This window comes from Danio rerio, chromosome 4 (genome assembly GCF_052040795.2).
Source record: "Danio rerio strain M-AB ecotype USA chromosome 4, GRCz13ab, whole genome shotgun sequence".
Lineage (NCBI taxonomy): Eukaryota > Metazoa > Chordata > Actinopteri > Cypriniformes > Danionidae > Danio > Danio rerio.
This window is the reverse complement of record NC_141024.2, coordinates 20,861,397-20,875,766: the sequence shown is the minus strand read 5'-3', so window position 1 is coordinate 20,875,766 and position 14,370 is coordinate 20,861,397. Positions and strand designations below refer to the sequence as shown.

The following is a 14,370-nucleotide window of genomic DNA, read 5'->3' as shown; positions in this document are numbered from 1 at the left end:
ACAGACTACTAAACTAATTTACTAGGCTTAACTGAAGATATACATAATTTTTTCTTGTCTACTAGAATCTTGATCAGTTTAAACTGAGCGTGTAATCAATATAAAAGTTTAAGATCTAATGTAGGCTAAATGTTGGTTAAAACTTTTCTGCAGTGTTTAATTAGCTAAAACATATAGATGTGTACATAACATCACGATCACTTTAACAGAATTAGAAAAAAAATCTGCATGGGCTGCTGTGCTCTCTCAGAAATAGGTTGGAAATGATGCTGAACAAGTTAATTAAACACGAGTATTTAGGTAATGATGACCTCTAGTGGTACCTTTATAAAGTGCAGTTGAGTAAATTATCTTGAGAGGAAAGGATTTTCAATCTTGGCTCCGGTGCCAATGGGGCAGTGCAATGAGCTTTGTGGAAATGCTAAAGAGAAAAAAAGCATAGAAAAATGTAGCCTGTGTGCGTGTGTGGAAATATATATATATAAACAGAAAAACAAATGCATAGTAAAGCAAACACAACACGTAGATAATACAAAATAATAATAATACAATGCCTAACATTTTAAATAAACAAAATAAATTTATAATCATATTTATAAATAAATAAATATAGACAGACAGACAGACAGACAGATAGAGAGACAGTGTAACAATATGTTATACATTTATATTTCTTTCATGGTTTAAAATGGTCCTTATGGGGAAAACCTGTATAGGTGTCTTTTACATTTAGGATAGAGGTCCCACTAAAGACGATAATGATGACATCTAAAAGACTGGCAACCCCTATTTCAATTTCAAGGGGCAGACTTCACTAGCGAAGTAAGCAGTCGCTTACAGGGAATTATGGGGCCCTGAAAAATGACAATGTCTATAACCATTACGATTTTAACAACATTACTTCTTTTTAAAACCGGGGGCCCCATGAATAGTGCAACGTTCCTCCGTACAGCAAATGTAAAAACTAATCATAAATATGTCAAGTAAACTGTACATACAGTATAGTTTGTGAACTTGTGTGTGAGTGAGTTTATTGTATTTAATTTTACATTAAGAGGATTAAGGAAGATTAAAGGAGTTTAAAACATATTTTGAAAAAAAATCTTTAGAGAATGAGAGTGTTTTGAGTTTCATCGCTAGGGCCCCACACCTGAAATTGCTTAGAGCCCCAAGTCCGCCCCTGCTCAATGGGGTACAACAGTACATTTAGATTTATAGATTTATGTAGGCTAGTTGCAGGTGGGAAATGTGCCATTTTAATAATCACAGTAACATTACAGCGGTTGGACTTTACAAATGCAGCAGGGCCTCTGGACTGTAACATTTGTTTTTGGAAAGAATACGCAAACAATTAGGCAACAAAAACTAAACTACAAATCATCGTCTTTACCGAGGCAGCAATAGTGCAGGAGTGCAAGAATTTCGTATCCTCAAGGGTTCCCCTGGGTGCAGAAAGTCTGCAGCGTCAGCTCACTGCTTTAGCGTGATGTAAACGAACGTGCTGGCGTTCTCAGGTGAGCTCGAGCCAGCTGGGGGCTCATCCGTAACTCTGTCTCGACTATTTTCCCCTTTGCGCGCGCTCGGCGATTAGCTCGTTCTGTCTTCTTGACAGCGCAAACATGGCGATGACGGCAGCGGGACGAGAGTTAGACAAGTGAAATAAAGCCTTATATTCTTGTTTACTGCTTTGCACATCCCTGAAAACATACACAAGGAGACCGGATCGTTAAATAAGCTGTTTAAGTGTTGTTTTTACAGAGTTAAATTTTGCTTTTTAAAGGTATTTTAGGATTTGTGCCGTATTTTAAGTGGAGGTAAGTTTAACTCCAGTACGATGTATAAAAGAGCAACCGCAGCTCACCAAGGCCTTATTTAGTTCACTCGTAAACTTATGAATGTATGATGTATACCATTTTTTAAAAAGTAAAAACACTATTAATGCAGGGTTAGGGATATTAACAAACCGCTCAAGCGCAGTGTTAAACTTGTGTACGATGTCCCGCAGCGCTTGTGCTATGAACATCAACGGTGACCTAACCGGTCAAAGTGACCAGAATAAATACAGACGAGGATGAGGTGGACTCTTTAGACTCGGGCCAGTATATAACCACTCGTTATACCATAGTAACTACATGTAAGGGTTAGCTTGTCAACCACATTTTAGTGAATGCGAGTTTAAGAAATGTATTTTTATGCACACACATTTTTACTCATTGTATAAATTAATATATAAATGAATGCTTATAACTAAGAATAACGAATTTAGTTACATTTTGTAATCTTGCAAAGGTCTGACGCATTAATTTCTGTACACAGTAGACAACATTTGAAGTGGATCAAAACCTTTCATCAAAGTTATCCCAAAACTATTGAACAACACCCACATATAGATGATGGATGGATGGATGGATAGATAGATAGATAGATAGATAGATAAAACAATACTATATTTGTTTGGTAAACATGCAAACTGAACCAAAAGACCCATACAATAGAGGTGTACAGTAATTACATGTTAATAAAGAGTAATTACATCTTAATAAAGAGCATAAGTTTTTATTTACAGAAGCGAGCTGGAGCCATGACTGCAAGCACAGGTGGCGGTGGGAGCTGTTTATCAATGAGTCTGTCTGCTCTGAAGAGACTCGACCCCTACATCAGCAGCATCACAGACCTAGCCAGCCAAGTAGCACTCTACACCTTTAACAACAACACCAATGAATGGGTAAACAACAAGATCATCTCCCTTAACATAACATCTTAGTGGATAGAGATATTTATTTCTACTGCTACAAACATAATATTATTGTTTTAAATTGTAATATTATTTTTCTCCGACTTAAACATAAATAGATCAATGTATGTTTTTGTTGTGGTTTTCTGTAGGAAAAGACAAATGTGGAGGGAACTCTGTTTGTCTATAGCAGGTTTGTTTGATTCTTACATGTTTTTAACAGTGAAGCAACACCCACATGTACTGTATGGCCCTAAATCAGAGCCCTAGAGATCTAATGTGGCTCTAAGGGTCAGAGAAATAACCTGCACAATATTTCTCAGCATTTAGATGTACCACTGTTGTCTGCTCTTACACTGCACAACACCCACATGCAGTTTTGTAGGTCCTTCAGACTCATAAGCTTTAGTTTCCCACTCATGCTACGAGTTTTAACGTCAGTTCTCTGTGTATCAGGCTTGCCTCCCCCAGGCATGGCTTTACCATCCTCAATCGCTTGAGTATGGACAACCTGACTGAACCAATCACTAAGGACTTGGATTTCCAGCTGCAGCATCCATTTCTCCTGTACAGGAACGCTCGCTGTAAGTCTGTCTTTTTGTTGAACGAGCTCAAAGTCATCAGAGTGAAATATTTTAGACTAAACCAAAAGACTGCAAAAATATTGCTAAGCCCAAAGTATGCATGTATAGTTGATTTAAATGAAGAAATCCTTACATAATACAGTGTGTCAAAATATATGTGATGTGAGCGAGAGAGAGAGAGAGAGATGGCTGGGTGATAAGAAAATATTATCACATATCAATGATGTCTCCTGAGCAGGCTAATGTTGATTATGACATTAAATTATTGGGTGATAATCAGCATTATTGGGTTAAAAAAATAAGATTGTCAAGTAAATGTATTCTATCTAGATGATATTTATTTACCTTTACATTTTTCACAAATGTTTATGGTAAAGCATGTCAGCGATATATATTTTAATGAAGCACATTATTTCAGAAATGCAGTTACCTAAACTTATTTAATTTAGCCCTATAAATACAGTTACAATAAAATATAGACATTATAGATAATATATTGACCAATTAAGAAAGTAAGTGAAGTTTTACAAACTAATTTTGAGAGAAGCACGTTATATCAAACTGACTATAAATAGCCCGACTAACATTACTCCCTCATTTTAATTTTTTGAAGAATCCCCCCATGCCCCCCATCTTCCCCTTTCCTCCTGTACCAAGAGAAGCTCTCAAGAACTACCTGATCTCGTACCTCCTTACATGCTAACTGACCAGGAGGGAGCCCTGGGCTCAATTATCTCCGAGCTCAGGGTTCTCTCTCGGGACAGCATGCCAAACCTGCTAACACTTGAAATGACAAATGGGAAAGACGAGAAAAAAGTTTAATGGCATAAAGAAAAAGCATGGACATAAATTCAGCCTTAGAATTGTAAATGTGTTTATTTTATTAAAAATATAATTAAAATGAATGGACCTGAATTTAGCTGATTTATTGTCAAATTAAATTTAACAAAAGGACATTCAGGCTCGTTATCTTTTGTAATCAGTTAATCAGGAAAACAAATGCACTTCTCTGAAGTTAAAGCTTTACGACGATGCTACAAACTCTTTCAGAAGGACTGCTTGCATGCAGGCACACAAAACCTTTTTTGGCTTACAATGGAAATTTTTTAATATTCCTCCATCAATTACATTCTCCCTGGGCTGGCGCATGCAGCTTTAGACAAATTTATCATGAGGTAGTCAAGATGGCAAGATAAAGAGTGATTTAATTATTATTATTTGGTCATATTAATAAGCTATCACTGATGTCATTTAAAATTCACTTTGCTCTATTTCGCCTGCAGGAACAGACTGACTCACATCTAAAATGTTTTTAAAACAGAAAAAAACATCATCCAGACATCTAAAAAATAGATTGTGACTATTGCTTACAGTGATGATGTTAGTTTATATCCGGATACGAGCTTTAGAAAGGAATGCATAAGTGAAAGAGAAAGTGAACAAGAGAAATGATGAGGTGCAGGGTCAACATATATTACGCACTTATTTGTTTGCACCACAGGCTATACATTATCTAAATAGACTATATAATATAAAGGAAACTTGCTTGTGCACAATTTTAGTCAATAATAAAATGTATCTTAATGATTGTGTTATGTAGGGGTAGACAAGGGGGTTCACTATAAAGACACATTTAATATGTGCTGGGCGTCCTCCAAAAAGATAAGCAGCTCAGCATCCGTCTGCTCTGCCCTAATAGTGGCAGTGAAATAGTGATATAGTTTTTTTGGTTGTTCAAATGAGATCACCAGACATTTTTATTTATTTATTTATTTATTTCCAAATAGGTCTAGGGATCGTGCTTGCATCACCATTTACAACAAAGGGTAATGTGTGTTTAATTTGGAATGCTCAGAGGTTGATTGTCTGGTGAGAAAGTAGTCTTTTACTAATGTTCAGATTTATGAGTGTTTAAGGCCCAGGTAAACTTTGTTTTCAGTTTTCTGCTCCATCTCATGCACAGTTTAGTGAGCAACGCTTTCAAAATTAATTGACTGTGAATGTGGAAGCACATTAAATCACTGGCCCCTCAATGCACTAGACTGCAAGAACAAAAAAAAAATCAGGCTGCACACAGATGGTGTTCACAGACATCAGCCGACTGTGCTAATGACAAAAGTTTGACCACCTTCAAATGTGACTGATATAAATGAATTTTGACATGTATTAAGGAGGATCAATGTCAAACAGAAACACATGTTAATAACCAAGGTGTAGATGGGCAGGGAGCAGAGGGAGTGCATCCATCCAAAAACTTCAGAGCTTAATTGCAGTAAAAGTGTGTCTAGATTGAAAAAGCTGTCATACTGGTGAGTGTATGTGTGTGTGAGAGAACGAGAGATCAGAGATCGCTGGCAGGCGGGCCTGTTTGAGAGGCCCCAGAGCCACAGTGCCTTATATGGTGCAGAGAAGTGTGTGTTTCTCTTTCAGTTTCCTGCCAGCATCATAGACCCGACCAACCAATCCTGATTAGATAACAACCCTCTCTAACACGCATACATGCACAGGCTTCCAAGGAAATTCATGATAAGGAGACCTGCAAATAGAGTGCATGGAGAAAAGCTTTAGGCTTTCAAAGTAGAGAAACTACTTTAGGCTTATTGAACAAATCATTGTAGATCCTGATGTTTCAGCCAGTCCAATAATGAGCTTTGACCGTGAAATTCTGTGCATCTGCTGACGGTCTGATGGGAAACTTTGTGCTGGCTACTTTGATGTAGGTGAGATTTTACAGGCAGACTATTTCACTGATTTAATTCCCCTTGAGGGGATTTTATCTCTGATCAATCTTGCTGCACCAATGCTGGAATGTTGTGAGAGGTAGCCAAGAAGTTGATTTGCATTTGTCAAATGTTGTTAGTGGCTGTTTGTGCATTGCAATGCGATTGCTAAGGTGTTTTGGCTTATACTCCGGTGTTCTCAACAATCCTCACGAGTTCTTTGCAGAATGACTGAATGTTTAATTAAAATAAAACCAAAATCGCAATGAGGCTTAGTGAGTATATCAAAAGGCTGTGAATTTATGTATGAGCGTGTTTGAGTAAACCACGGCTCTTCAGTAAAAGGAAAACATTTAAGCATGTCATAAATATTTTACAGCCATAAACAAGTCGCTAAGATATTTTTATAGCCTTGACATTTTTTGTTATAAAACTTTCAAGTCAAATTGCAGTTGTAATTCTTATAATAGTTACTTTTTTCCCCCCAATATTGTCCCACCCTAAATCCTTCATGACCTGGATCAAACAGTTTCAGTACCCGATTAACAGCTAAATACTTGGTAGAGCCAATATGGCCATAACAAACACTACTAATTAGGTTTCACACAGCGAGAAGTCCTGCATTGTCCATCGCTCCTCCTCGTGTGCCAAGGGTGCTGGATTCTGTCCACTCATCTCTTAAACAAACGCAGTGTTGTGGTTGTGATTTGTAACGGGATAGCTGGAGACTTTCAGCAGGACTGTTAAGTATACAAAGCTCTTACCTCCTGGCCGCACATGTGTGTAGCCCAGCTCTCTCTCCGATACAAGCTTCCCTTTGAACCGCACCTCCACTTCCTCCTCCAGTCGCTCATGCTTCAGCCTGCGCCAACTGAACAGCCCCCGCAGCATCTCCTTTTTTTTCTGAGGTTTGAATCCTCAGCAGATTGAAGCTTTGGTCTATTTGAAGTCGGTCACAAGTTCACAGTCTCCTCAGTGCTCATGTGGATTCAGCTCCATTCAGTAAAACTCGCAGCAAATGCTCCTGCACTCTGTCTGACTCAATGTGTGGTTCAGGTCTCTGTTTTTCTTTTCTTTTTTGTGTGTGTATTTTGCCAAGTTAAACTTCAAAAGCGCTTCCAAAATCCTCTCATCCTTCTCTTCGTTCTTCTCCTTGTTCTCCTCTCCTTGCTCTCTCTCTTTCTCTGAGTTGTGTTCCTCAGTTCCCAGGCAGTATTTTGTTTGGGTTTTTTCCCCAGGCGCTGACCCGTGTGGTGCTCTCCGCTCAGAGAATGAACGGTTGTGAATATAGCACCAGCCCTCTTTCTCTCTCTCTTCCTCTCCCTCTCTTTTACTGCCTTGGATTTTGTTATCTCTTCTAGAGGTGAATGGAACAGGTCCTGATTCGGCTGTCAGCACCAGTCTCTAAGTTTAGTTCATGAGAGACCACAGTCACTGAAACTTCTCTTAGTTGTTCCCAATACAGTTGTTCTTCAAAAAGGCAACAGAATGTTGATGCGAGCATCTGGCAACTACATTTTGGTGGTTAACGACATTTTGGTGGATTGGCAGAGCACTTGGCTCCAGTTCTACTTGGGCACATGGGAGTTTGGACTGTCTGGGAAAGGAATGTCAGCTAGAGTGGAGTGTGTATGTATGATGGCAGTTTAAGTGCATGTATGGACTTCTTCTACTGACAATTCTGATACGGTGCTTAACAATTATAGTCTTCTGCTCTTGATTGATTTTAATTAAATGAGTGACTGAGGTTAATATTATCATGTATGTGTATTTTTTTTTGGCAGTGTCCATCTATGGAATCTGGTTCTATGATAAAGAGGACTGTCAGCGTATAGCAGAACTCATGAAGAAGTATGTGTATCTTTCATCTGCAAACTTGCACAACATGGTCACACACTTAATGGGGTATTTGCATTTCAGGTCTTTACATTACAAATTCGCCACATTTAAGATCTGATTTCTTTCAAAATCAGTGATCTTCACAGTCTGGTAGATATACAATATGAAGTGGATCTCAGACCGGACAAGAAGCATTGCGTTAAATTCCATTTACCCCACCACGTCTTTAAAATGTGAAATTTTATTTTACCACAGTATTTTTAATGGAGTTTCTGCGCTAGCCTGAAGCTCCTGGAGGCTTTTATCTCATTTTACACTTGAACAACTAAATGAATGATTAAGTCTGTTTAACTGATTGTATTTGAATTACATTACAACATTGATGCTGTAAAAAGAACATTAATGAAATTGAAAATAGCCACGTAAAGCTTTCACTGGTAGCTTATCAATGGCTAAAAATACTAGCTGTGCATGTAGTCCATTCTATTATCATATAATTTCCATTTAGGCCACATTCACAATGGAACTAAATTTAGTTGTCTATACCTTCTTTATTGCCTAAATATGTTTTGTAAACAGTTTAGAAATGTACAGCTGTGTTACAAGTAACGCAAGTTACGTAATATTATATAAGTAACGAAAAAAAGTAATACATTACTTAAAAAAATTAAGTAATAATAATGGAGTTACTGTTTTCTAATGCAAGTTACTTTTTAACTTATTTAATCACCTTTTAATAAATGTAATTGCTGAATTAAAATTAACTTAGTCACATTGAATTAATGAGAGACTGTGCTCCCGTAGGAACAGAGAGAAACGAAGATGGCTGTCATACATTTTTGTGATGGAAGTATTTTCATTATTTTGAACACATTGAAGAAAAGAAAAAAGGGAATTGTCTTGATGGGCAGTGATTTTACTTAACTAAAGTAAACAAAAAACAAAAGTATTTAACAAAAAGTACCAAACCACACATTTTTGTTTACTTAACTAAAGTAAACAAAAAACAAAAGTATTTAACAAAAAGTACCATACACATTGCTTTAAACGTCAATAAAGTGTGTATATACGGCATGTATAGCTCTTGGGTCAGGAAGTTCTCAGAAAATAACATCATGCTAAATTATTTAAATTTTAAATTATTTAATTTTTTTTGTTTTAGGTAAATGAATGTATGGGTTAAACAGTGCATTGTTAATTACAGAGCTCCTTTATTAAAAAAAACAGCCAGCAAAAAAAAAAGTAATGACAGAAGTAATGTTATGCATTACTTAAAAAGTAATTAAATAACGCAACTTGTTACTTTTTGGGGGGACTAACTCGATATTGAAATGCATTACTTTAAAAGTAACTTTCCCCAACACTAGTGGCAACTGATTTTAACAAACCAAATTAAATTTAAATTTCTAAAAATGACATGTTTACAATTGAAAAAAGTATTTCAATGTTGTTGTCACTTCTGAAATTTTACTGTCTACATAATTTTAATTATTTCTGTTTATTTTGCGGCCGATGAAACACTGATTATTTAAATAATATGATCTGTAATTTGGTCATTTGGTGGATATTTTAAATACCTGTAATAAAGCCAAATGTCACAAAAATCTTTTGTTTCCTGTATTAAATATAAAACTGTTCAACAATAATTGCTCACTGATTTCCAAACCTTGTTGTCAGGTACTGTACACCTACTTTTTCTCTTGTGTCAGTTTGGCAGGGCAGGAACAGCAGTTACAGGCGCAAATTGCTACTGGCTGTCTCTCTCCGAGATCAGCAGAGCAGGGTGTGGATATAATGCAGATGCTCACTAAAGCACGAAACGACTATGACAAGGTGACGAGACTTTTCTCTGTACAAGCATTAAGTTGCTTCATATGCACTAGAGGTCATCAGTGCACTGTAAATCTTAATTTGTTTCTGTGCCCCTTTTTCTTTTTAGGGAAAACTCAGTGAGCCAAAGGAAATTGGCAGTGGTGGGATCATCTACGGTCAAACCCCCCATCTGATCAAACCCATTCCCCTCAAACCAGCACAGGACACACACATTCAGGCACACACTCAGCATGTGCGATTTCTTTCTCTCTGCATATTTGTGATTCAATAAATAGCCCTTTTTAAATGTAATGTAATGTAATCCTTTTCTCTTAGGATGCTGAGATGGACTCAAAACATCTGTCAGTTGTCACACTGTTTGGTGCTCAGCCAAAACCAGACTTGGGCTCAACACAGCCCAGCTTATCTGTTGGCAGGATGGGCCCAGCAAGGTCTTCAGTGGCCCGCTCTCTGTCTTATGATGACCCTTCTCCAGCAGGTGGTGCTGTGGTGTCCAGCACCCCCATGCAGCACTGTCCAGCCATCCACAAGCTCATGTCTGGTTCACTGCTGCAGCCTCTATCTGAATCCCCAGAGAGCCGCCTGTGTGAAAACGGAGCAGTCCAGATCCAGCCTGACCCAATACAAAAACTGTTAATGAACCCTCCTCCTGTGGCAGGGACTACAGTGATGCCCTCCATCCAATTAAAGCAGGGGGAAGTTGGCATGGGGCCCCAAATCCACTCCATGGCGAAGCCCTCGGGGCCCTTTCCAGCACAGCATCTGTTTGTCCCAAATAAAGTGCCCTCTGCTGGAGTAACAAGTAATGTGGTTTCACCTCATGAGCTTCTACAGAAGCTCACATTAGTGCAGCAGGAGCAAGAGCTGCATCCTCAACAGGAGGTCCTACAGCCAGGTCTGACCACCAGCAGCTCCAATCTCAGCAAAACCAATCTGACACAGGTCAAATTTTTAGTTTGATTAATTATGCATCTGTTGCCTTTGTGTTTCTTGCAGCAGCACGTTTAACCTGTCATTTACTGTGTTTGTGTGGGTACAGGTGATGTCACCACAGCGTATCCCAGCGACTGTAGCCCCCACCCTCCTTCTTTCCCCCAGTGTGTTTGCTCAAACTAAAGTAACAAGAGCAGATCCAGAACCAGTTGAATCAAGAGCACTTAGCAAGTCTCAGCTACAGGCCACATTGCTCCATCTCATCAAGGTTAGAATTAAGGATACAATCAATTTTTATTTCATTTTTTCCTAAATCATGCATTTATTTTATTATTATTATTTGTTATTATTATTATAAATAGTAGTATTGTTATTATTAATTGATATGATTGATTGATTTCAAGTTATCAATTTCTTAATCGTAATCAAGTAATCAAAACCTTCTAATTTTAATATTTCAAGTGATGAAATTTAACAAGCCAAACTTACATTTAAACAGTTTTAAAAGAGTGAAGCTTTTAATGGGTTCTTATGAAGATGATTGTGTTTCAAGTGTACAGGATAGGTCAATAGTTCTTAAAACTAAAAAATGCATATGAAATGAATCAGCAGCTCTGGAGATTAAGTTTATGTGATTTGTTTTATCAAAGTTATAATTTAATGAACAATAATACTAAGTTATAAACAAGTTATATAATATTATGAATCATATAATCTAGTTAAGTTATATTATAAAATTTGTGTTCTTATAGGATGTAGTGCTTACAGATCCTGGGTGATGAAAATGCCACAAGCATTGTATTTGCTTTAGGATGTGTGCAGACTTCATTGATAAATAGAGATGTAATGATTTACTGTGAGTCGGATGAAAATCAGTTGTGACAATTCAAATCGATAAAAATTTTGAACGAATCGCGATACATGTTTTGAACAGAGAGGGCGCTGTTTACAGGCAGAAACTGGCTTTACCTGCACATCAGAGCTGAGCAAAAGGTGGGGTGGCAGGGCAGCGTAAAATGAAAGCAGTGAAGTGAGCCTAATAAAACACTAACTGTGTGCAAATACTGCAAAAAGATGTTTACTTACACTAAAGGAACAACAAATATGCACATAAACCATCAGCTCAGTAAAAACTACTGTCACAGACATCTATATGCAAAAAACTATTAATAAACCAAACCACATGGAGCTGATGATTTGCAGCTCTGCTTGCTCTGAGTGCTACAGAGATCACACAGTGCATCAGTGCTTTCATAGCTAAAGTGTAAAGGTGTTTTTCAGACTGAAAGAAAAAGTTCTGTTACAGAAGCAAGTATTAGACTATTTTTACCCTCTCCTTTTCAAATTAGTTTATGCGTATTTTAATAATTTGCTTATTATTATTTAATATTTAAAAATGTTCACGATAATTTCTTCTTAAGTGTATCAAACTGATACTTATACTAATTAATTATACAAGTAATATTAATAATTCACCTTCATAATTATGTTTAACTCCTGTCTCTTTTCTACTTTATAATTAGTCCTTTTATAATCACAACAACACTACAACACATATTTCAAAATTTATCAAAAATGGTTTATATATAAATATGATGACATATAGCCCATGTTTATGAGGTCCAATCAACATTTTCAGGTTTTAATGAATAGGGTACTATTTGTTACTACTTGACATTTAAGTACAGCAGTTTTCTTTTTACTTTGAGAACAGTAGCCTACCATTTTAATTATTTTAAACATTGACTTTTATTTATTCAATTATTTATTTATTTACCCATAAGCACAGTACAGTGTTAATGTTCAAACTATTTTTAATGTTTAAAATGGCTGACAATAATAAATATTCTTAATAATAGGAATTAATCTTCCTTTAAATAATTTTTTATTTTATTTTTTTTTCTGAGGTGGTACTTGATGAAAAAAGTTTAAGAACCACTGCTCTAAAGATATAAGTTACAAAAGTGAAAACAAAAACACTGTGTAAAACATTAAATGATTGATTGATTCAATGGGGCATTCTTGGCTCATGTTTGTTGCTGTATTTCTAATTGTTTGTTTCTCTCTGTGATTCAGAATGATGCTTCATTCCTTGACACCATCTATGAAGCATATATCTCCCGTCTCACAACAGACTCCAGCTCAAAACCTTTTTGAAGCAGGAAAACCACCTGAACCATATACATGTAGCTTTCACTCTCTGAACACATATCTGCATACCATCTCAGGACCACCCTGCTGTTTCGAGTGTAGCATCTAATGAGTTGAACTTCCACAAAATAATCTAATCTGAATGATAAATGCCACATCACCTTTGAATTTTACATTATTTTTTCACGAGCTGCAATCTTAAGCATCTTAATATTTTAACAAAGGAGAATTGCATAATGGGTTTTATGTTTACTTTTTAGATAATGACAGGAAATGTGCTGTCTGTTCAAATCAGAGCGTAAAGACTTTTAATGAAGGCATTTTTACTTTTGCATATCTGAAATACACCCCCGAAAGAAACTCAAAAACAGAACTTGGCCTCAAATATAATAGGAATAACATGATGAATGGCATGACAATTCATGTAAATCTTGGTCTGTACCAAATGACAGGAAATCACCCTCATCATTTTACAAGCCAGCAGGAATAGTTTTCATGTTAGTCAACTCTTTAAAATGTTTAAATGTACAAACAAAAGTGTACATATATATATTCTATTTTTCTATGGTGTTATTTTTGTTCTTATATCAACATGCTGGAATGTTTATAAGTTCCTTTAAAAAATCTTAAACCTTAAAATTAAGACCAAGAGTGTTTTCCAGTCAGCAGGTCAGGATTAAAACCAATTAAAAGTTATTCTATTTGTTTTACATAATTAAAATATTATCCCACACCCCACATATTGTATTTTCTTTCTCTTTTATTACCAATGTATTACTTAACACACTACAGTTACACAATTATACGTGTATTTCAGGCTAAAACCTTTTTAAAGACTCACAAAACACCAAAGCGCATTTTCTGAGATGTTCACAGTCTTGTATGTGTCCCACATTGCTAAAATACTATTAGGAGACTATTATATATCTAGCTAAGTGAATATTGTTTATTTTTGTGTTGTTTAGAGCAAATTTGTTCGACCAGTTTATAAAGAAATTTTGAAACAACGTCACAGCTACGAGATCATTGTGTAAATTCCAGCGTGGAGATTGCCTGTCTGTACTGGCCTGTACAAAGTGACGCCATTGAGTTTTAGCACATATGTTCATTAGTTCATGAGAAAGACTTGGTTCAAATCAATCAGCATGCTCTATTGTGAACAAGACGCAACTTTATTAATATGCATGATATTACTTCAAAGACTCTTTTTACCTGTTACAGTGTACAGAACGAGTTTCATTCCTCTGTGGTGATCCCTGATTAATAAAAGGGACTAAGCCGAAAAGAAAATGAACGAATGAATGAGTGTACAGATGGCAGAGGGATGCCACGTTGTATTGCCCACAGTAATTCAAACAATTAGTTGAAGAAATGTGCGGAAACATGAGTCTTCAGTATTGCGTTTGTCAAAATATATATCAGAATTGCTACAATATGAAGACTTAATAACATTGTAATAGTACTTCCCAAGGACAGCTTCAACTGATCAAAAGTGACATTAAAACTTCTAAAATGTTTCAAATTTCACAATCTGTAGACTCAAATAAACCTATAATTGAAACAATCACAGAGGCGA

The 14,370-nt window shown here is 36.4% G+C and overlaps 2 protein-coding genes across 33 annotated transcripts in view; one reads left to right on the top strand and one right to left on the bottom strand.

Moving 5' to 3' along the window:
* Positions 1 to 7,321, bottom strand: part of cacna1c (calcium voltage-gated channel subunit alpha1 C) — a 171,179-nt gene extending 163,858 nt beyond the window's left edge. For all 25 annotated transcript variants that reach the window (XM_087246006.1, XM_087245974.1, XM_087245982.1 and 22 more), the window contains exon 1: positions 6,803 to 7,321. In XM_087246006.1, coding sequence (XP_087102132.1) covers positions 6,803 to 6,929 — 127 coding nt within the window. In that variant the 5' untranslated portion in view covers positions 6,930 to 7,321. The remainder of the gene's footprint in view (positions 1 to 6,802) is intronic.
* On the top strand, positions 1,608 to 13,532 carry dcp1b (decapping mRNA 1B). Of its 8 annotated transcripts, none has more exons than XM_087247498.1 (10): positions 1,608 to 1,814; positions 2,567 to 2,725; positions 2,887 to 2,927; positions 3,191 to 3,318; positions 7,823 to 8,837; positions 8,905 to 9,710; positions 9,817 to 9,942; positions 10,026 to 10,652; positions 10,750 to 10,911; positions 12,720 to 13,532. In XM_087247498.1, exons 6-10 carry the CDS (start codon positions 9,672 to 9,674, stop codon positions 12,798 to 12,800), a joined length of 1,035 nt encoding a protein of 344 aa, XP_087103624.1. In that variant the 5' UTR covers positions 1,608 to 1,814; positions 2,567 to 2,725; positions 2,887 to 2,927; positions 3,191 to 3,318; positions 7,823 to 8,837; positions 8,905 to 9,671; the 3' UTR covers positions 12,801 to 13,532.
* The last annotated feature ends 838 nt before the right edge of the window (positions 13,533 to 14,370 follow it).

Bases quoted from the DNA above. Each gene is read 5' to 3' on its own strand.
- dcp1b (XM_087247493.1), top strand. From the start codon at position 2,582: ATGACTGCAAGCACAGGTGGCGGTGGGAGCTGTTTATCAATGAGTCTG. The intron at 3,319-7,822 runs GTAAGTCTGTCT...TTTTTTTGGCAG, and splicing joins CCTGTACAGGAACGCTCGCT to TGTCCATCTATGGAATCTGG. The intron at 10,653-10,749 runs GTCAAATTTTTA...GTGTGGGTACAG, and splicing joins GCAAAACCAATCTGACACAG to GTGATGTCACCACAGCGTAT.